A 23,991-nucleotide genomic window follows, 5' to 3' on the forward strand; every position below is an offset into this window, starting at 1 on the left:
GAAACTGACAGGGAGACGTGTGAACCGTGCAGAAGCAACCACGGGGCATGTGGAGTAGCAGCGGTACTGTTTTGTTTACGATGCTTTTATTCCGAGTGAAGAGTAACGACCATTCGTTACCGGGCACTCGTCACGTGAGTGGTTCATTCCGCAGGTGAGAAAGCTCCTCTTATTCTACCTTCCCCGAGAACTTCCTCGTCTCCCCACTTCCCTCTTTTTCCCACTCGCTGGCATCCGTTGCTTCTTCCGGGTTAGCTGACAAATTTCAATAAGGTCAAGGAGCCCTGTCGATTACATTTAATACCGTCCTTAGATATTAATTACCTATTTGCTGTTTCAATATAGATCATAAAGCATGTCAACATTACATTCACAAGTAGAACTTGCAAAAGTGTTTCGAATACCCTCGGACTAGAAAAATGATGCTTAGAATAGAACGACCAATTGCTTAAGTAATTTTTCCATTAAAACGAAATAATCGGAACACGTAAGTTTTAATAATCAAAAGGCAGCTCGGGACCGGTTTTTAATTGCATAAAAGTTTTAGATCCACTGATATTTACTTTTGATTAAATTTATGTGGAATTTTAATATCCCCTTGATCAGATATTAAGCAACACGTACTTTTATCTGTTAAAATGTGATTTTCGCGAGAGTAGAACGATATTCCACGGGAATTTATAAGCTTCAAATTTTTCGCGAGCTGCAACCCTCTGCCACTCCCGCGCCGCTTCCGTGCCTTAGCATTTTTTCGGTGTACAGAACGCAAGAAACTCCAATAAAGCTGACTCACGCGGCAGCTTTTCAACATGGAATGCTTTTAAGTGCCGAAGCCCAAACGTAAAGTTGCCTTTCCCCGGTTGTAGTTGCTCCATCCCTTTCCCACACAACGGGCCGCTCGTTTCAGTCGCCAACCCTTTTTTCCCCTTATTTGCACCTCGCGGATCCCGTTGTCCAGCGGCACAGCTTTAATTCGATTTTACCAGCCGTAATAACGGTATTTATTAATTTCCATCACGGGAAACCCGGGCAACTTGATGAAGCGCAGCGGTCTGCGGCTCGAACCGCAGAGCTTCTGAACATAGTAGAGATACACGTCAGATCAAAAATATCCGCAGCAATGAAAATTTTCGGGGACAATACTAATTAGGAGTCATTTTTACTAAACATCGGGAAAAAAGTAGTTTCGTCAGCATTGAGTCTTTAGAATGAACATGTACTTGCTATTAATACGTAATTTTCAAATTTTCAAATATTTTAATTCCAAATATGTTTATTTCAAATATGTTAATTTCAAATATTTCAAATATAAATTATCTAAAACATTTCAATTTCAAATATTAACTACCTAACCCATTTTAACTCCAAATAAGATCGAACTATCAATGAAAAGCTCGCCCTTGCCAGTCTATTCACGAAACACTAGTAACAGGGCAACTATTCGACAAAGGCATAATACTATTGATCATGATTTGGAAATGAATACAGCGGAGTTTGCCCCGCGTCTCCGCCATTCTTCGCGACAATGATATCGTCCATGAAGAAAGCAACAAATGAGAATCTAGGAACGGAAGGGCAGATCGGAGCGCTGAAAATAAGGAGGAACACAGCGTTGCCCGCACTGAATTCACGGAAACCGTCGGAAATGGACACGGTAACAACGAAACCGGTGGAAACGAGAAAGAGGGAAAGGAGGGTGGAAAATGGAGGTCCAAGCGAAAACGGATCTACACGCAGAGAAAATGATGGGAGAAAAGGAGCGAGCAATGGGTTTCATTTCACGCGAAATATATCGCGAGCATCCGCGGCCGTTTTACGAGCAGACTCGCTCCAAAACGAGACCGCCTTTTTCTGGCAATTCCTTTTACACCTGATCCGTGACTCACGCCGACGAGTTCGCCGCGATCCTCTTTTCCTTCGTCGGTCGAACCCTTTGAACCCGGACCCACTAAGCCGCAATCACACGCCGATCGAGCGGAGCTTGATTACCTGATCACCGAGACACCGCGATGATCTCGATTTCGGACGGATCGTTCGCGTCGCAATTTGCGGATGGCATTATCGTTTCCATTGACACCTCCGAGAGACCGGGTTCGTTTAATCGCTCCCCCGACATGGTCATTGAACCGTCGAAAGTAGAATAGTCTAGGACACCATTCACTGAGAAGCGCTGGAGCAAAATGTAATCTGATTACGTACTGCTGACAGTGATTCGAATGTAACAGTTAGTTCAATAAGGTATTGTCTTCCGTGATCTTCAATTGCTACCCATTTACAGTTACGCAAATGGCAACTAGCAATCGAACGAAAGTGGCATATTAACACGTTGACTGCCACGGTGGTCACCGATGATGGGAGCTTACAAATTGCTTACAAACAACGACAATAAGAAGATTGATATGGAATGAAAATGTTTAATAACATAATCAGCTAGATAATAGTATATACGAGTACTATAATATCAGATGATTATTAATTATGTTTAATCTAAGTAATTTCGAAGGTTTCAAAGAAACAATTTGACCTATTATCTTTCCTTTTTAGAATGTACAAGAAGTTCTTCAGATCGATCTCTATGGAATTGATCGTTGCTGGAATGGAAACGATCGAATTTTTGTGGTTGCGCAATTTATTGTTCTTTGTGTGGTTCAGAAGCGATTCCGGTTAAAAGGAGCGAACCGCCCGCATTATCGGAAATTTGATTCGATGGACGTATTGCCGTGGGAAAACTAATTTTCGGGAGATGTGGCAACGCGGACGAAGTGAAGAGAAAAAAAGATGTATATATGTATAAAGGAATATAAAATCATATGAAAATTGTAGCGACGTGATACGGTTGAGCGTGTTGCCTGAGGCAGACATATTGAGCACGAAACGTGCTCAGAAAGTGTAAAATATTTGAAAGCTCGTTCTCACTCCTCCCCCTTTCTCTTTTTCCCCTCCCCGCTATCGTTGCAACTTTTACTATCCACGGTTAACCCACCTTATAATATATCGTCTACTTGTTCCACGTACGTACAGAATCAACCACTGCCTCCTCGTCTTCCCCCGAAAGCATAATCCTGCGGTTTATCAACGCGCTGCTCGTTCATTCTTATACCCGAGGCGTCTACTGATTTTCCAGAGCCGACGTTATCTGCTGACTGGTTCTTATACAGGGTGCTCACAGAAACGTTCCTCGATTTCAAATGATCACGAGTTTAAAAATCCTTGGAATACGTTTATAAATAAAATTACGACAAGTATATTAACTGAAAATATTTTTTATGTCTAACTGACAGTAAGATTCATTTAAAAAAAACGGAAAAATTGACTAAATGTTCCTCAAGTGGTCTTCGAAGCCACTGGACATTATTGTATGCGACCTTTTTCTTTGGAGATACGTGAAAGATAGATACCGTCCGTTGCAGCAAACCTGGCACTCTTGTCTGAGTGGTCGGATTCGAAGGCGCACTCCTGATTGGCTTAGGCGCTCACACCCATCAATCGGGTCGTGCGACGAAGAGCGCGAAGAGTTGTTTCCGGACTCGTAATTGGATCTCTCGGAGCGACTGTCTCCGCCCCTATGACGTCACGAATGCCAGGTTCCCAGTAACTGATGGTACGGACTGTCCACAGACGGCGCGTCGTCTGTTCACATGTCCAACGAACTGAAGGGACAAATGCGGCAAGGGGACACGGCCACTAGCAATGAACGTTGATGCCACGGTTCTGACCATTCCTGTTATTGACTAATTCGCGTAAATGAAGATCGCAAATGAAGCAGAATACGATAAAGTGAGATACAAATAAGTAGTTGACGTCCACATTCAATTCAGATCTTCGTTATAATCTTCGTTGCGATTTGTTTTATTTGTGATGGTCAGAATAAAGATCGCAAATGAAGCAGGATACGACGAACTGAGATATAACAATAGGAAAAGAATATAGGTGTCGACTCCTTATTTGTATCTCACTTCGTCGTATTCTGTGGACGGTACGTACCTGCCCTACTCGCAACTACGGATGATCTGCAGAAACGCATCACTGAAGCTATAAATGCGATCACACCGGATATGCTTCGGAGAGTGTGGTCCGAGGTCGATTGTCGCATTCATGTTTGCCGAGTAACAGGTAGGGCGTGCATCGAGTGCATGTGATCAACAGATGCCACAGGAAACTTTATGAATTGATGAAACTATAGCCACAAAGGTGAAAAAATTTCCAATAAATTTTGATTTTGTAATCATTTGAAATCAAGGAGTGTTTTTGTTGAGCACCCTGTGTATTGTTGTATAAGCGCTCGTCGTCGAATGCAGGGATTGAAAAGGTTTCAAAAATAACTGTTTCTAACTGTTACACATCGGTTCCGACTGACATAGTTGGGGGAAGCTTAAATCAATCTACAACTGTTATTAGGTGCACGTGTGCTGACCTATATCGGTTTCGATTTCGACTCGAAAGTTTGTACTGTTAAAGGTTAATATTTGTCGCAACTGAAATGTGGGTGTATAAATCATACTAATATGAAGCTACGTATGCATACCGAATGAAACATGCGAGTTTCGTCATCGTGATTCACGATAAGAAAAATAATTCCGTTAGGGAATGATACAAGTAATGGTTATATAGTCGTGTCATGCTTGACTGAACTCACAATCAGAGTCATTGTCATTATTATTCTGCGATTGCACACTTTCCACGGATTTAGTCACTTTGGTGACACATCCTACTATTGTAACCGATTATTTTTGCATTATTCTTGTTGCAACGAACAGTATCTCGCAAACGTGCATTCTATTTTTCAAGAAAGTAAAATGTTCATGAAACGTCGAAGACAAAATCAGTGCATAATTAAAATATCACACGCAAACACTTTATAATAACTAATCACATATAAAAAATTGTATTAAAATTGTTTATAAACTTTTCCTCATTTTCGTATATTGTTCCATGTTGATAACAGATTTAACGAAACGGCAGATCCGTCATTGCGATTCCGTCCATTAAAATGCAATAGAAATTCGCGAGACCAATCGATTGGCCAGCACACGATGCATGTAAATTCGGCTTAAGCCGCGACTGATCGATGACTCATTCCGAATTATTGGATCCCGCCGCGAGAACAAAATACGGCGTGTTCGATCGCCGCCCACATTCGGCCGCACGCGAAAAAAATATAAAAGATTCGAGCGACCTTGGTACCGTGTCATAACCATTCCATTGTGACGTTTTTTTTTTTGTAAATGCCTTCGTGCTTCGCGGCCTCCGCCTAATCCGCATTTTTATTTAGAATATCAACGCCGATCGTAAACCAGCGTGTTAATTAACTGTGGCGCGTTTCCAGAAGGAACGAAAATACCACGACGATTTTTCAGAACCCGCATCGCGGCCGATCTGGCTTTTAGACGGTCCGAAGGGTCCGGAAATATTTCTCTAAAGTTAAGTGTGTTGCTCGACGTAACAGACGGCTGACCTAAAAGAATTTTGACAAATATTGTTGTAGGAAACATTGGTGTTCTGATTCAAAGTGCCGTTTCTTTCCGTATGCGCGAGTGGAATGGCTGATCGCGATATAAATCAAAGATAAATTACAAATTATTGTTACAATCTTTATGCGACCTTATTATATTACGTAAGTGTATACTCTTTAATGATTGTAAATATAATATTATAACGTAGATTATTTATTTTTAATGAATGAACAAATATTTTGAAACTGAATGAACGTATTTTATATATTTAGATGTTATACTTTCTTGTAGATATTATTGATAATTGATTCACAAAAGCAATAACAATAAGAGTATCATTTTACATTTACCACGATTAAACACACCCGGTATATGAAACGTGAATATAAATCATAGATCGCTGTTGTACATTCTTTTTTCATTCTATCGATCGTACAGTTAATAGTTGAATATACACCTGATCCTCGATTTACGCAAAAATCCGTTCGAAGCATTGAATTCGATTTACGCGAATGAAAATCGCGTAGATTTTGTCGATACAAGGAAAAACAAAATATTGAAAAGAATAACTCTGATATACGTTCTAGAAATACATATTTATTTCATATAGCCAAACAAAAGAAATAATAATAACGCCATTTTGGGAAATACATGTACATTTTATTAGATGTTACTAAATTCAGATCACATAAATTAATCCCTTGCTCTATGATTTATTCCTCACTTATGATCGATACAATCACTTTATCGTTACTAATTTATTAGGAAAATGAACAATTTTCATGCTTATTCCCTTCTAGTTTACTCCAAAGGATAATGACTTATAATAAAAAAATAATATTTAATTTATATTTAAAACAAATAAATAACACTTAGACTTCCCAAATGCAGTTTAAAATTTTCGTCACGAGTCTGACACGATATTGTAGATCAAGGGGTTAATGTAATAAAATATTGTAACGAAATATTGGAATATTGAGTATAAATTGAAACGAACAGATTAAAATCATGTTTTGGGCCTCTATTTTTCGAGTATTCACATTCGGCTATAGAAAATATCGATCTACATGTGAAATACTCCATTTATTAATCAATGATTTAATTATTTCAGTATTTACAAAAGCGCAGAAAAACAACCGCGGAAAAAATATAAAACGAAAAAACATAAAAATTATTGCATGAACAAGTGCTGCGTAAATCGAGAGTCAGGTGGATTGTTGAACAAATCAGAAAGTGCCTGGCGTGTCGTTCGAGAGATTCGTTCGAAAATAGACAAATTTGTTCACAAAGGATGCGGAGCTAATGCAATTCGGAAGAATCCCACTTATAGAGAGGTCATATCCACCACATATTCCTAGACAGCCTCTCCTCTTCTCCCTTTTTTTCTCCGTAAAATAAACTATTCCTCACACTGAGTTTTAGATTTTTAACAGGCCAGCCGCCTTCGGCTCATAAATTTTAATCAAGACGACGCCTCATCTGTTTTTACAGAATTACACTATCAGCTGTCCCCGGCGGAATTCGCCGGCTTTTGCCGGTCTTCCTTTCTCTAAAACTTATCCGCTGCTTAAATATTGCTTTCCCAACGGCTCTCTCGCTAAAAGAATAAACGAGATAGCGATTCCTGCAATAATAATAACCAGACTGCGGATCTCCGTGCGTTCATGGGATATTTCAAAGTGCAACGTCGCGCAGAATGCACGCAATACGAAAAAATATGGTACTTTTTATAACACTTATTAGGAAGAACAATCCCCTACAGAAATTCCATTTTTTTAAAGTATGTTCTTTAAATTTTTTATTTGCATGAAGATTCACGGTATACCAACTAAAGAGGGGATGTTTAAGAAATTTAATTTGTGGGAAACTTTGAAATACAGAACTGCATAAAATTGACGTATAATTACGTTTTTCTGGTTATATTTTTCAAAGATTTGATATACTTGGTACTTTGTTTTATATAGCAAAAATGTGATTATTATATCTTATGTAAATAACTAATGGTAACAGCTGGATATAAAAATATCATTTCTATACAGCTTCTTATGGATGCTTTTATCAACGTTCGTTTCTGAATGCAAAAACGTGCAAGAAATCCAAAGAAAGTTAGAATTTTCTTTACAACCAAGACCACCGCTGCTCTCAAATGAATGTTTAAACAGAAACGAAAATTTCGATGCATATTTGTGATGTTCATATTTCATTGTTCCCGGAAACGTCTCGAAAAGTAAAGTTCCTCGTTCGAAACGCTTTCAAAAGTATACATATAAAAATACGGTTATGCAGTCTTGAACGTTAGTTCGGTAGCTGCAACTTCCAATCTCTATTTCGCCGTCATGTGGAACTTTCGATCGAAGCATTACCATATTGCCAATTTTCGGCAACGTTCATTAACAAATATTCCACGAGTTTCTTTCAATCTTTTTCGACGAGATTAGTAATGGAAAAAAAGAATCATCTGAACATACTGAAAGAATAAGAATTGCCATGATACATTCTGCTATTTTCTTTCTTCGATTCAATTCCAACAGAAATAATATAGTAATACATTTTTAAAGTATACGAAGAAAATATTACTTCTAACCATCAGCTTCAAGTGCTGCTTGCACTGACAATACATACTTACGATACCGGTAATTGACTGCAGATTTTCATGCAAATTCAATTTTTCATGAATGCAATTAAAAAACAATTCATAGAAAACAATCGATAGAAAACGATTTTTTCTATCAAACATTACAAAAAGTATATATTTGTATACTCTTTCATGTCAAATGCATTCTATGCATTTACGCACTTTTAAAGATTTTCCATAGGTGCATAAATATCCGCAGACTAGTTATAGCAATACTACCAATTAACGATGCTCACCACTTCAATATGAAAATTAGCTGACAAAAAAATATTTACGTTAAGATCTTGAAAGAGTCATCTTTCATTTAATTCTCATTAAAATCAACGTACTCGATATTGATATGTTCTTTTTCGAAAGAAATGCGCCTGAGTTCAGGCACGTTCTTGTAAATCACTACAAAGAAGTCCATTCCAGCTGAAGGCAGTCTATCGTCCGCGGAAGTGTCGGCCACCTTCGCAGCAACTAACTATACACAACTGGGAACTATAAAATACGCCCGGGCGCTTGTTTATGTGCCAGTCAATCAAATTCTCGTGGCAATAAATCAGTTCTGACGATACTTCCACGGCAATTTATCTACTTCGTACCCATGTTGTATCGTTCCGCTGAAATGTTCACTTGACACATAATTAAACCAATCCCAATAAATTTCTATCTGTGCCGTTACTAAATCGCATCAAGATATGTCGATTACCCTGCAGCGCACGTAATTCTCTGTCGAGCAGTTTGTAAATTAAAATGGATTACGCTGCATTGGTAAATCCATCCTATTTCCTTTTTAAAATAACTGAAGTTAGAACCGTACTCAGGAACTAAAAACGAAAAGTTCAAACGTAGTAAATTGAAAAATATATCTCCAAATCACATAAGTTAAATTCATAATTAAATTAAACATTTAGTTTCCAAATTCAAACGGTGATTTCGTTTAAACGTTTAATAACAAATTATCGAGATCTACGCAGATTATGTAAAATTGTTAAGTATTATATCACAAACCACGGAACAATATTCACTCTGTTCTCATTATCATTTATAACAAATTCATTTAATACCTATTTAAATTTAAACTCACAGGAGCATCCATGTAATAATAATATGTTCATGAAATTGTCAACAACTGCGAACAAAATAAAACAGTTTACCATTCCTGTGAAACGAACACATTTTCGAAAAACTATTCCATTTAATTTCGAATAAATATAAGATCGTTTTATAGAAACAGTAAACTGTCTCTCTTCGCGATGGTTCAAAAGTTTTCACTTTCTCGAACGAATTCTCAAATAGTTCGATGTAAATCTGTCAATTAGTTACATCGCTTTCAATTGCCTACTTTCTGTAACACGAAGCTTCGCGCCGTAAATCGAAATAAATGAAATTTCAGTTTCAATATCGGCAATCACGAGTGACCCATGACCTGCTATTAAATATTGACGATGCAACGTCGCAAAAAGTAGCCGTTCACCGCGGAAATCGGAAGAAGGGGGTGGATACAAATGAGGCTACGGGGATGAGAGTTATCTCGCATCCTGCGGGAGCTATTCGTCCCTTTCCACCCCGTTTTCCTATGCTGTAATCCACCAGTAGCGCAGCCGACATTTCCTCTTTGCATCCGCCACTGATAAGGGAACCGGAAACTCACCAAACGGCTGAATCTTTCGCCCTTTCGACTAGCACGATGTCCTTGCACTCCCCGATCGCATATTATTGATCTCGAATTGTCTTCCATAACGTAAAGAATTTCTTTCCACACCCGCCAACTGAATGATCTCAATTTCTTTTATTTATATCGTGTCGTGTACAGTGAAAATTAGATGATTGCATGATTGATGAACTCAACGGGACCGAAAGGTTGCAATTATGAAAAGGTAGAATCGAATCCGCCCCAAGGAACGAAAACTTCAGCATGGCGGACGTAAAAGATGACAATACGAGTGAAGAAGAGAGAAAGACTACTTTATGCATTCCCCAATGCAACAGAAATAATAGAATGAATAATTGCAACACGGAAGTATATACATCGAGAAAATACAAATTCATTCTGAAGATTGGTTCATTTGGTTTATTATATTGCGTACATGAGCACATATAGGTAATATATTAATTGTTGATAAGAAGACTTATTTTACTCGGAATATGAAAGGATTACGGTGATCGACGCCGTTGCTCTTATAATAATTCACGTAAATCCTTTGAAGCTTTAAGCTTGCTTTGACGAAACATTTTTATCGCCAGTTTTCCTGACTTCGTGACGAGTGATCGGAATAACGTGGAACGAAGGAAACGAGATTATACTTTGTAGAAAAACGGCTAGCGGAATGAAATATCTGATAAATCCGAGAGACGACTCCTTGGGTTATGAAATCCTTAAAGGAGGAAATAAAGATATGCTGATGATCATAAAGCCATTTCAAGACATTAGGACTTTGTAACTGCGGCTCAAGAAAGATTTTTATTAAACTCCTCTTTATGAATCTCCGGCTTCTACTCCCCGGAATTACACGTTGCCGCCCGTTATTTTCAATATCGTTCTTCTCGCCGGAGGAAAAAAAATAATATTTCCACGCAGAAAGCGAAATTATTACAAGAACAGCACCATCGCGATTTTCCGTCCGCTGCATAATCAACGGAAATTTCACGGATAATAAACGTCACTGCGTACTCTGAAAACTATACCGTTCTATTTTATGAAGAATTCTCCTGAATTCGTTGTAAAATTCTTACGACATTACGCAAACAGTTTAAAGAACAGCTTCGCGTGCTTCGGCAAATTCTCGCGTCCGACTCCGACGTCTAGTAAGAAGGCGTTCTTGATGCGCCGAGTTTAAAAATGCAAACGACGAAATGTACCCTGATAAAATTACACAACGGTCCACGGTTTTTATTACAGAGAAGACGCGCGCTGTTTAAGCTACACCGGGAAAAAGGGCAATTACGTCGATCTTTATTAAGTAATTGATTTAAGCACAACACGCTGTAAAATCGACACGAGATTTTTATTGTTTTCGTCGAGTTCGCCGAGCTGTGCCGTAAAACTCCGAAATGTTACATCTGCTGTGTGTTTTAATGGATACGGTTATAGTGTTTACTTATATTTCCCGCCTCGGGAACTAATGGTGGAGTAATTTTGAATCTAAACTGGAGAAGGCTTTTTCAATGTGTAAAGAGAAGGTTGTATTTAAATAATGAACTTTTCGAATTCGTAGTAAATTTCTACATTTGATCCTAGAATCTGGTGAAATTCAGACTTCAATCAAATTTAACTATACACGTTTGATAGGTACATCTTCTGACACATAAAATTCTATTTAGTTTCGTTTTTTAAAAATCACTGGATAAAATCGCACATTTTATTTATTTCTTTATGATTGAATTATGTAAATGTATATTTTGTATTGGTGTGGCAAAAATTACAATTTTATAGTGGCAACAACACACTCTTGACACATTGACTGCTAAATCAGTGCTTATCAAAAACTCATTTAGTGTCTTAATGATAACTGGAAAGTCAAGATTTTTCACTATGATTACTCTCTTAATTTTTTTACATCTCATATACTCCACAAAATTTGATTTATTCAATGTATGGGTTAATATGAATATCATCCCTTGAATTTATTCAAAAAATTTTTGTACGAAGTAAACGGGGGGCAGTGTAACGAAAATTCAAAAATTTTGTGTGAAAAAATGAAATGACACTCCATCACATCCTTTTCGATGAGACAGTTCATCGAATCCGGTCGGTCGATTTAGTTTTCCGTCTGATCACCCTTAAATAAGAAAGAAGTCCACGCGTCGGGAAAGAATCACTGCGCTTTCCACATTAGACGGTGAAAAATTCGCGCAATAAGTGAATTCGAGGACCCCATCGATATGGAATAGAAAACGTTTATAGCCCGAATCCGTTGTAACCGTTCAGTTTCTGTAACAACCATGGAAGTTAGATAACAAAGAACGCCAATGATCAAATGTAATCATCAAAAAACCATAATCTTAATTTCGGGCAGATAGAAACTGTTGTTTATAAATACCCTCACAAATACCCTTTTATAATAAACAAAAAATATAATTAGAACTTCTGTATGAATTTAATGTTTATACTATTACTTTCATAACAATTGCAATGAAAAGCTATTTAAATAGTTATGAGATTGACCAGATATTCGAATGATTATAAACGTGACTTCGAATACTTTTCTAATTACCGAACGTTCAACTGTTCGTCTTCATGGGTTATCTATGATTAGTTCAAAATACCACTGTAAAAATATTAGGCCATCCTATAAACAATGTTGTTTCTTCTCTTATTTTGGAAATTTTATCTAATTTTATTTATAAAATAACATTTACAAAATGGCATTAAAAAATTAATCAAAAAACGGGAAATGATCATAGGCGACAATGGTCAATACGTCAATGATTAAAAAGAAACTGAAATATTAATCTTTCGTGCTAGAAGATAGTATAAAAGAAAACGACGTTATTTACGGGATGACCTAACATAATGAAAAAATTTGTCGCGCTTCCCGCGAGTATTTATGCCCTGCTTTAACGCGAATGAGGGTGGAACTTCGTGGAAAAGATTGGTAAAAAACCTGCTGAATATTCTCGAGAAGTCCTCGACGGATGGAGGACTCTCCTGAGAATTTCGTAGCCAGAATCGTCACAGTGGGCGACGTCTGGAAGGGCAAAGAGGGACAAATGGTCCTCGAATCTCTGAATCACCACCGCGAGTTGGACCATTACCGTTGAATGAACTGACACTTACCTTTCTTCTCGCCGAAGAAGTCCGCTGCGACGTACGTTACGCAGAACGCGATGAATATCAGCAATTGTGATCTGAAATAAAAAGAAACTCTCTTCAACGCTTTAAGAACTGCAATCTTTTTCTACGATTACTTCTTTGAACACCCTACTGATCTCTTTGCGATGTCGATTAAACTTTGGTAGACAGCACGCATAAAATATTATCGTTGTAAAGAGTGTGCAATCAAGTGTTCCTATGCAGAAAAGGAAAGAATATTTTCTCACGAAAGTTCGTTATGTACAAAGTTCGAACTTTTTCTATGCACCATATAAAGGTACCTAATATTATCCTCCTTCATTGATCAAGAAGAAAGAGAATGAAGTATTAAAACTCTTTAAAGCGGGAATAAAAAAAGCCAAGATTATATTTGTTTAAACCAGCGCGACAGCTATGACGCTACACGGTGTTATAAGACGTTAAGCACGGCTAGCTGACGACCCCATATGGCGTCGCCATATTGGACGCTATAGCGTTAATCTAACTAGCTTCATAAAACTGGAACAAGAACTGATGCATAAAATATGAGTAATATGATATAAAAAAATTATTAAAATACTACGTATTTTCTGTCAATTCTTCGGAAAGAGTTTAGTATTTCTATTCATTTAGAAAAAGAAACTACGGACTCGAATAATTGCAATGAAGTCGTTAAAGTCTTGATTATAAATGAAATTAGTTATTAATGAATAAACATGTATAAACACTTAAAAAGGAATACAGTTTAACAATGGAATTTCGTAATTAGTAAGATATCCTTTTGAAAATAATAATTAACTGTATAAATATGAGAGAAACACAGAAAGCAAATTAAGGAATGTTATTTAGAATACCACGTAAAATGTACCCGTATAAGATACACTTTAATGAAATTACACGTTATAACGATTAGAGGTAGGATAAATTATAATTTGCTTGTAGATAATGCTTACACGGGAGAGGATGTCCGATCTCGCGGAGGGAAAGCACAAGATTAGCACAAAAACGATTCGAAATGTTAGCGCAGTTCCGGGCAAAACAATAAGGGTCCATCTCCCGAGACTTTTAAGGAGGACGATAGTACGGCGCCGGAAAATTGGGTTCGTTGAAACCTGTTTCGTTAATGCGATCTCTCGTGGAAAAAGCAAGCCCTTAAAGGGTGTTGAAAACTTGCCCGTGGAAAAAGCTATTGTGTACAACGAACTTATTTAGCGTAAGTACCTTTGGCAAAAAACAAAATCTAGTTTTATGAATAAACTGTTCTCATACTCGTTAATACATTCTTTTCGGGGAGGGGGGGGGGGCATGGAACAAGATATTCTAATTTCCGTGTAAATAAAAAGAGTAACAGTGGTTACAAAATTCCAGAAGCGTGTTCTTGGAATCGTAAAAATGTTCATGATCCTCGAAAAACATGCTTGTTCACGTCTATAATGATTACAAGACCCGAATGCAACTATAAATTGTAGTTCTTTTACAATTACGACCAATGAGAAGAAATATCGATGAACATTTAATAACGTTCATTGATTTAAATTCACCGAATTACCCGGGAGTGCCCGGGTCACTGTTACTCCTGTTCAATGAAAGATTTATTGTCTGTTTCAATAAATTTGCAAATTCGTAGCAGGTTTACGTGGTTATAATTCAGGATACGTTATCCAGATTAATACTTAATTTTCAGAAAATCGACTCGTTAAAAACGAGAAAGTAGAGACGATACATCGACACGTTTGAATGTAGAATACGATACAATTTTGTTGAAACTTATTATTACACATAATAATTGGATCACGAAGTAATCTGTACCTCCCTATTGCCATATGTTCTTTTTCAAAAATCGAAACTCCTGTGACAAAAATAAATAAGGATCATTACTTATATCTTACGGTATACGCATTTTACAATTCACATTTCACATCTATTAATTCTATTCATACACAATACAATATTTACATAGGCTGATTATAAAATACCCTTATCACATACGAGCGATCAAACTTAAATAAAAAATTATCAGGAAAGAAATGTTTTTTCTTTCTAAAATTGAATCAGACTTTAAGACTAGAGCTACCAGACAGATCAAAATAGCCCAATCTTTATTTCTTCTTTGTGCAATTATTGAGAACATAACATGATCCTCTGAGAAATCACCAAAGAAGTCGGTTTAGCAATAAATGAACACAATTCTAAATGAACAGAAATCTCAATAAATAGACCCTTAGAGTTTCCACAGAAAAATTTCAAATAGTCAATCTGACTGCTCGGTGGTTTTAATGTTAACCTATTAACTCTAGAATTTAATTTCAGAAATCTCTGATAATTTTTGCAATGAAATCACAAACGAATGTATACTCGTCTACCGCAGACCAAATGCACCTATAATATAATCTAACGAAAAGCTAAAGCAAAACGAAGGAGAATTACATGTTTGTCTGAAAAAATAACTAATCAAATAACTAATATTTATCATCGAAAGAATTAGTATCATTTTGATTTTAAGATGACGTATATACTCATCAAACGCAGTTAACCGGTTAAGCATCACGCGTTTAACAAATATTCCCCGAGTTCCCAACAACTGCAGTGAAGCTTTATTTTCCAAGGGATATAGGTCACGTGACCTACAGCTTTATAGATTACACCGAACGTCGAAGATGCGCGGACACGGAATGCTGCGAACGGATCCGGCGAGAAATGGCGCGTTGTTTATACGCGTGTGCGAGCACGTTGCTATCCAGCATCGAGCTGCAGACGATTTCTCACGTTCTGGGGTCAGTAGAACAGTAGGAATCCAGTCGAAAAGTGTGACACGCATTTGCATCTCCCATCGAGAGGTAAACGTGGGCGTTTGCCGGCGATCGTTCACCGTGAATCACGATCGAGAATTCTAGCGTTGCGCAACGCCTCCGGTCGATCCGTGTGCACGGCCGTGCCCACTGTTTTCGTTTTCCGGTTGGCAAGGTCGTTGTACCGGCGTATTACACCAGTCATGAAGACCGATTGCATAAATATTATTTACTAATCCCTTCCCGTACAATGACGATTGGGACTCGCGATAAAGATTTTCCGTTCAATTTGATTTATTCATTAAATCATTTTTAAATCAATGTTATTCATTTTATATAAGTTAAAGTTAGAGATTGCTTGTCTATTATCAAGGCGTTACCTTCAAAGTGTGTACTTACAATAAACAGAAAATTTCTTCACATTCTCTCAAATTATTGATGATAAAATGAATCCATCAGGCATCGCGAAGAAAATTTTACGGTGGGGGGTTAAAGAGAATTGGAGAGATTCGACGAAATTGAATTATGATAGATGAAATTCATATGTATACAGGGTGTTTTTAAAATTGTGGTACAGTTAGGAGAGAAATTTTTATATGTGAACAATTAAGTAGAAATGATTAGAGTAATTGTTTTTATTAGTGATATTAATAATTGAAGAGAATTTATCTTTGTTTGAATTGTTAAAAAGAACAATTGATAAATTATGTTACTCAAATAGCACAATATCTCTGTAACAATACCTTATAAACCAGTATTGTTTGACAGAATATTTTGGAGTTGTATCGCTTCGGAGGATATTGTGACACGAATGATAGTATTCCGTGTCACACGCGCTATTGTGCGAAATAAATAAGGATGTATTTGAAAATATTCAAATTAGCATTTAGAAAGGCTCGTATTGCATGTTGTCACCGTATATGTGTTTTACCCAGAACCGGCGATCTCTGTTGGATATATTTCTCATAGATCGGACTGCTTTCCCCAGAAAAGAGTCTTTATGTACGCATGACATCATCGACAGTTGGAGTCTTACAAAAGTCAGATAAATCTCGGTTCAACGGAAATGCAGCGTGAAAGAAGGAAAGGGGAACAGAACCTCGTCGATAATACTCGCAGAACGAACCGCAAAGGATACCGCGCTTACAGGAAAACCACATTGCGTGAAACTTTATTCGATAGTATTAATCTCTAAGCAACTTCAATTCGAATGAATCGTCCGACTAAATATACAATTCACCCATTCCCTTATCACAATATCAACATTTCAACAATTTGTTCATAACATTAACATTCCTTATCTGGTGAATGAAATACATTTTACGTTCTAAACATACACCTCAATATCGTTGATTCATATGAGAAGAAACGTCTGCCTTCGTAATTATTACTACCAATAAATACAACTGTTCAAATAATTGAAATTATAATCAAATCATCTTGATTATATTATATAACATTATATGATGTTTTTTAAATTATATTATATTATGTTATATTGTATTATATTATAGTATATAATATTATATTATTAAGTTTCCATTACAAGCCAATGAGATTATCACGTTCAACCACAAGATATTAGATATTCCAACTCCCCTATCACCGATCGCAGTACGATAATCGCACGACATAATCTCATCCTACAGATTTTTGGTTGTCCTTTTCCGCGGAATTAATATTGGAGCTAGAATCTCGATAATCCGAGAGATCTTAGTGGGAAAGTGCCGTATCCGCGCGCCCCCGGGAACCTAGGAAATTGGAGGGCCAAAAGGGAACCCCGAAGCGTCCTCTCGCACCAGTAAAAAAGCTTAAAGGAATGAAAACGTACGGCGGCCCTATCTTCCGTGATAATGTCGATGAATGACGACACTCTATTAACCCAGTGGCCCGAGGAATGATATAAAACGGAATTAAAAGAACAGGCTGGCCGGGTAGCCCGGTCGAGATCCGCAGACACGTGTACCGGGTGGCGGTGGAATAATTAAGCGTGGAGCTCGAGTGGCGACGTCGTCGACGACGGAAGAAGTGGTGCTCGTTAATGAAGCGATACACCAGAGACGGTACCCGACAGCCAGACAAAATCCTGAGCGAAACTTTCCCCAAAGAGCGTTCCGTTCCGAATATTCTTTAGCCGGAAGTGACGATAATGAACCAATTTCACGGTTCAATCTTAGCTGCTCATCAAGAGAAGCCGGACTTGTTTGGAATTAATTTAGGTATTTCAAGGCTTTGAATGATTAATTATTATTTTAATCAGAGGCCCCACTACCCCGTCGGTTATCCGGATGATTGACATCAATTTTTCTGCGATTCATAGAGCCCGTGTGATTTATCATCAGCAGTAATTACACCGTGCCGCGAGATCGAAGAATTCTTCGGCGTCCGAGAGGATATTCTTTGAACGTTGAACGGGAGAAGTTCTGCGATTAAAATTAAATATGTAAGTGTCTGCGGAGTGAAGGTTTCGCGATGGCGAGAAAAATATTTGATAAACGGAAAGATGGTTTGTAATGACTGTCGGTAACGATATTCTCAGGATTGCGAAATTATTTGAAACGGAACCGACGAATTAAATATGTTTGAATTAAACGGAAACATAAATTTCAATTTTTCACATTGGATTTTCAAAAAATCGTTCCACGAATCAGTCGACGGATATTTTTAATGCTCCCCTATTGACGCCACCTTGTATTCTGCCGAATGTCGCCGCCGCTTTAATTAACAGCGCCATATATCATTGGCCACTCGGAAGGGAGCAGCGACGGTTTGTATTTCATCCGGTTTTTGTAATCACTGACAGGCAGACTGCGGAATCCGGAGGATTTGCAAGGAAGTGATGAATGGCGGAAAATAAGGAAACCAATATATATTTCCGTCCTAAAAATAGGAGGGGTTTGGTTACAGACCTCTCTCGCCGTTGCCCACGCGACAAAAGGGGTTAGCTAGGGGTTTCGTGTGTATCATTAAACATCATTATTTTTAGATTCCACGTCCTCGTAAGGGGGCGATGCTAATATTCCGACACGTTACGATCCTTTCTGGAATTTTGGATCGTAACGCATGGACGTTATGAAATATCGAACGACCTCGATATATACCCCTGAGGAACAGAACACGACCGCGTGGACTTCCGAGAACACTAAAAATCATCTTTTTACGATCCGGTGAAGTGTAAATATTTCTTTAAAGAACCGGTGATAACTTCCAATAATAACGTGGGCGAAAAAGAGCTGACGTCTGAGGAATTTATTTCTTATCAGCATTTAACTTACCGTCAAATTTACGATGAACTAAATAAACATCTTTCATAGCCGCTGGACGCGTCTATTAGACGTGTTGTAATTTGCTTCTACGCTTCCCCGGTATACGAGATAAAAAAGAAATGTTTGTCCGAGTATCAACATGTCAACAGCGTAGAACAACGCGCCGTCTTTCAGCGCGCCGGAACAATGCACGACATGGGAACGTAATATCAGCTGCGTAGTCAATAAACCGATAATTCGAGTTTATGATGATGCCTTTAACAACGACGGAACGACTGACCGTGCGGAATGAATGTATTGAAATTGTAGTTAGTATAGCCGTCGGTATTTTCCGAAAATATTTCGACGAGGAATAATTCGTTGTTTAAAACGAAATTACTTAGAATTTGTGAGGCAACGTTGGCGGCGAGATTTTCGCGACGTGCGTCGAGAAAATCGAACAGGGAAATGGAACGTGGAGTTCGTTGTGAACCGAACATTCATTGGGATGCGTATTTAGAGAACTAAACGGAACAATGGAAATTTGACGAAATATTGTGGTTGAGAAAGTCACTTTTCCACTCTTCGATATCGATGGCTTTAATAGTTTCCGAGGGAAACTTGAGGAAATGTGATTTCGACTGTGCAGCAGCGTCTGAGGAACGATAACTACCCTGCTGCATCATCTGTCTTCGAGCAGTCCCGAGACAACGGACAAGTACGACGCCATTACTTTACTTCTTCTCATTCGTTTTCTATATTGTACACTTCGTTCCCATGGACCGTAGTAAGTTCAATTTAAACATTCTTTTCGGCGAGAAATTGGTCAAAAACTGATTGCGACGTGAAAATTGAAAATAACGATTCATTTCTAATCAAATGTGCGTGGCTATCTTTTTATCCCAGGTAATTTTGCAATCGCTGACGTGATGATTAAAAAAATAATTTCTCTCTAATAAAAAATCCATTTTAACTGAATCTTACAGTACAAATATATTGTTCCAAAAATATCGTGACTAATGAAAAAGATCAACACGGAGGGAAGTTTATAACTCCGTTAAACGTGATTATTTTTAGATTGTAGCTTAGGGAAAAAATCAAATTACATTTTATATAGTTACGTTTATTATGTTTATTTAATTATTTAAAACTTACAGGGACACGCGTCAAAATAATATTCGTTTCTTCTACATGAAATGAAATCTTTGCCACGAAACACTTAGCTCTAAGAAAGTACGATTTAGCTATCTGCTTTATTTTTAAATATCATTGAAAATAGAACAGTTTCAGATTGGAGAACCGCTAACAGGAGGATAAAAGCGTATCCACTCGAATTCACCGGTAGGAAGTGAACTAATCTAGCGATAACTCGTTCACAGAGTCGGAACAGAACGTCAAACAGTCTCTCGAGTCACCTCCGGCATGTTGCTACTTATAAACTAACGTTTAGGGTCACGTGCCGCTGGCGATACGCGGTTAATTCGATCTTAACGTGCCCGGAATGTCGCTCGTAAAGCTTCATGACAGAGATGAGGGTTGCTCGCATTGACAGACGGACGAGCATAGCGCAGCTGTGCACTCGTAAAGAACGTTTCTCCGTCCAAATTTTGCGGGACAAATCGACGAACTGTAAAGGAGTATGCGAGCTTTAAACGGTGTACGCCATTGAACATGAGCGAGCAGTACGACTCCATTGTCTTACAGACGCTTAGAATATTTACCCTTTGCGCTCGGAAGTTCTTCACTAGGAATATTCATCGTTTTCTAAGGAGCTATAAGTAGAGGAAATGACTCTTCTTAGAATTAACTCGAAGAGAAATCACAAATAAATTAGAGAAATAAGATATTTTATTTCCATATGTCACATATTAATGTGTTATACAGAATTTTGGTATTAAATATCAAACTTTACCTTCTTGGAAATTGTAATAATAATTTTGAAAATTACTACGATTAAATCGTAATAACTTCGGGAAATCAATGGTTTCTAAACATCATTCTTTTGTTTTTGGGTTTTACACCAGTATTCAAAACAAATTCAGAAATATCTGGAAAATTAACGAGTACATTGAGTAACGCTTAAAAAATGATTTAACCATTTTCTGATTTGAAGGTTGAAAATCGACAAAAGGCAGAAGAATGTTAAATAGAATTCGAATTCGTTGCAACACTATTTTCACTTTACTAATTAATTCCAATTAATTTCATAGTCGTTACAGAAACATTCAGAAAACTGCTTAAAGAAAAATGGTTGTTGAGAACAATTGTTGAAAAACAGAATTGAACTCTAAAAACAAAGTTTTTAGCCCAATCGTGGCGTGTACTAAATCCGTCTGCGAAGATCAGCCAAGCACGCGCAGCATAGACACCTTTAATTGCCGCTACTTTCGGCGCGCGTGTCCTTTCATGCAGTTCCATTCATTAGCGCTAACCAGGAGTCTAGAGTCTGCCGCGCGGGCTGATCCGGCGACGAGAAAGGGGAAAATCGAAGCGTTGTTTCTCCGAAATCGGGGCGACCCGGGAGGGACGCAGCCAGGTAACACGATCCAGCTGACAACGTACAAAGGAAAACTGCCAACTATTCCAGCGAAGAATTTCCATTTCATTCCCTTTCCTTAAGATCAAGCCTGACAGACAATCCTTCCCGGTTACGACAGTGTTATATTCTAAAGTTAGCCGAGTTTTGTTGGAGATACCCAGTCGAGGACTTACGATGCACTCCACGCATACCTGCGCTCTCTTGATCCAAATATAGAGAGCCGGGAATATCAGCCTTAAAAATATTTATTAGACAGAAGTCAGATTAATCCTGTGCTCTATGATTTCTTGTACAACTGTGCTTGATCAACATATTTTAACACTAAACTACCAGCACTTTTTACCTATCTATTCTTATTGTAACCAGTCAAAGAACTGGCTGCGAAATAAAGGTAAACAAGTTGGATGATCAATATTTCTTATTGGGAACAGAAAGAAAAGGAAAGACAAAAATTGAAAAAATGATTTATCGAACAATATGAGAATTGATATAAAGATAAATGAAAAGAAGAAACTATAGAATTTTAGATCAAATTTTAAAACAGGTCGATTCGACCGATTGCGGTAGGTGCAGTGATAATTTTAATCATTTACTAGAGAGAAAAGAATTTGTTACTGATTCTATTCGCCATGTTTACTTCAGACGTGAACTGATGAAATATTTTATTTATATTTAAGAAGATTAAATAACATTTAGTTTTGCCTTTAATTTAACATTTTCCTCACAAATCTAAGACGATATCATGGTGCGAAGGATCAACCCGATACGATTTTCTTCGCGACTATAACTATTAGATTTACATTTACTATTAATAATTGTTAATTAATTATTAATTAACCCCTTAACAGTCGAAAAGGTGAGATATAAAAACTAAAATCAGAACCAGAGTAATACTTGATTTGAAAATCCGAAATATTACTGTTTACAGAGAAAATTGGATGCTTAAGGAATTAAGTGTACTTTAAAGGTAAAACATTGATAATAGTAAAATGATGTTTCACTTAGACGTACGTGTAATTAAATAAAATTGATTTCTATTACACTAAGCTGTAAATCGTCAAGGAAGTCTATTTTATTATAACCGAGGTTTGATCGTATTAAATATAATACAACTATCCAGAATATTATGCACACTCAGTTTCAAATCCGAAGGCTACTTTCAGGAACATCTGTTAATTAAAAACCCTGTTGAACAGAATGTTTTCTGTACTTCCGCTTTAATCAGAACTTACCACATAGAGTAATATTTCCCTATTAAACACGCATGTTCTCCCATTATCCCGTTATGGAGGCAGTTGGAGCCGACCAGGCTCATTTGGCAACGGAAAAAAGAACGAAAATTGTACCCCATTAAAGTTACTTAAGCTTGTAACAATTTCTCGCGATTATCCTACAATTTTTACGATCATTTTCTAATCAAGTAGACGATACCATTTAAAACCACTTCTTAACAAACGTAACAATGAATTATAACTTATTCATGTAAGTTTCTCTTTAAACACACTTGGCAATCTATACAATCAACTAAGGAATACGAATTTCCCAACTGGAACTCCGCGGAAACGAAATTTCCAAACAAGAACCTCCTATTCGTCGTTTTTCATTAATTTCTTTCGTGTAAAGTAACTCTTTAAAAAAATACCATAAAAAATTCAATTTTATAGTTTGGAATCAATCTCGTCGGTGAATTCACCCCCTCGGAATGATCAATGACAACTGGTGAGCGAACAGATTGTTGCTCCTTCCTACACGAGTCATTTTCTTTTTACTTGTTGAATTTACAATCGATTTCCTCAAGAACGCGCGTACCGCGAACTGCAAGCCATGGTATCGCATAGAAGCAATATTAAACTAAATGTAACAACGTTCCCTTCTCGCGCGTGTTCCTGTTTTAGCGGAGTTTTAATTAAATCCTGTATTAATTGGACGTTACACTGCATTATCGTTTCATGTGGACATCGTAACGACACACGCGAAGCAGTTTGCATTGATAAAACTTCATGGACGCAATAAAATATCCGCGAGTTACGGTTGCCGCGTCGCGGAAGTTATCGGTGCACGAGTCGAATAAAATTCAACGGTTCCCCGGCTTCCGATAAATTAACACTCACGGCCAGGAATAAAAGTGGAAGCGGTTAATCGGCGGCAAAATAATATTGCGGGCTCCAAACCAAAATTCCGGCAACGCCTTTACGTTTAGGAGGTGAATTTCAAATATATGCCGTTCCGTTTTCGTTCATTTGCCTGCTGCGTTAATACGCGCGAATACTACGGGCCGCGGTGGACGCATCGTTTTCCGCAATTGCACGCTTCCAACTTAATTTACTGCGACACGCGAAACGGCTGCGCGCTTCCCTAAGACCCAGAGACCGATGCACTCATCTCGTATGTTTATGTTAACAAGATTTATAATACTCTCCGCGCGCGTTGAGTTATAGAACTAACGTTTGATAAGGCAGATATTAACATTAAAATTACCAGGCTGATCAAAATGACCCATTCTTAAGGTCTTCGTTTTAAAATTATTAAAAGGATAACAAATGTTTCTCT

General features: G+C 37.6%; 1 protein-coding gene across 6 annotated transcripts in view; it reads right to left on the reverse strand.

Moving 5' to 3' along the window:
• Positions 1-23,991, reverse strand: part of Mp (collagen XV/XVIII-type protein multiplexin) — a 393,214-nt gene that overhangs the window by 333,699 nt on the left and 35,524 nt on the right. For all 6 annotated transcript variants that reach the window (XM_076366515.1, XM_076366514.1, XM_076366511.1 and 3 more), the window contains exon 3: positions 12,854-12,924. In XM_076366515.1, the coding sequence (XP_076222630.1) occupies positions 12,854-12,924 (71 nt within the window). The remainder of the gene's footprint in view (positions 1-12,853; positions 12,925-23,991) is intronic.

The sequence above is a fragment of the Nomia melanderi genome, chromosome 4 (assembly GCF_051020985.1).
Source record: "Nomia melanderi isolate GNS246 chromosome 4, iyNomMela1, whole genome shotgun sequence".
NCBI lineage: Eukaryota > Metazoa > Arthropoda > Insecta > Hymenoptera > Halictidae > Nomia > Nomia melanderi.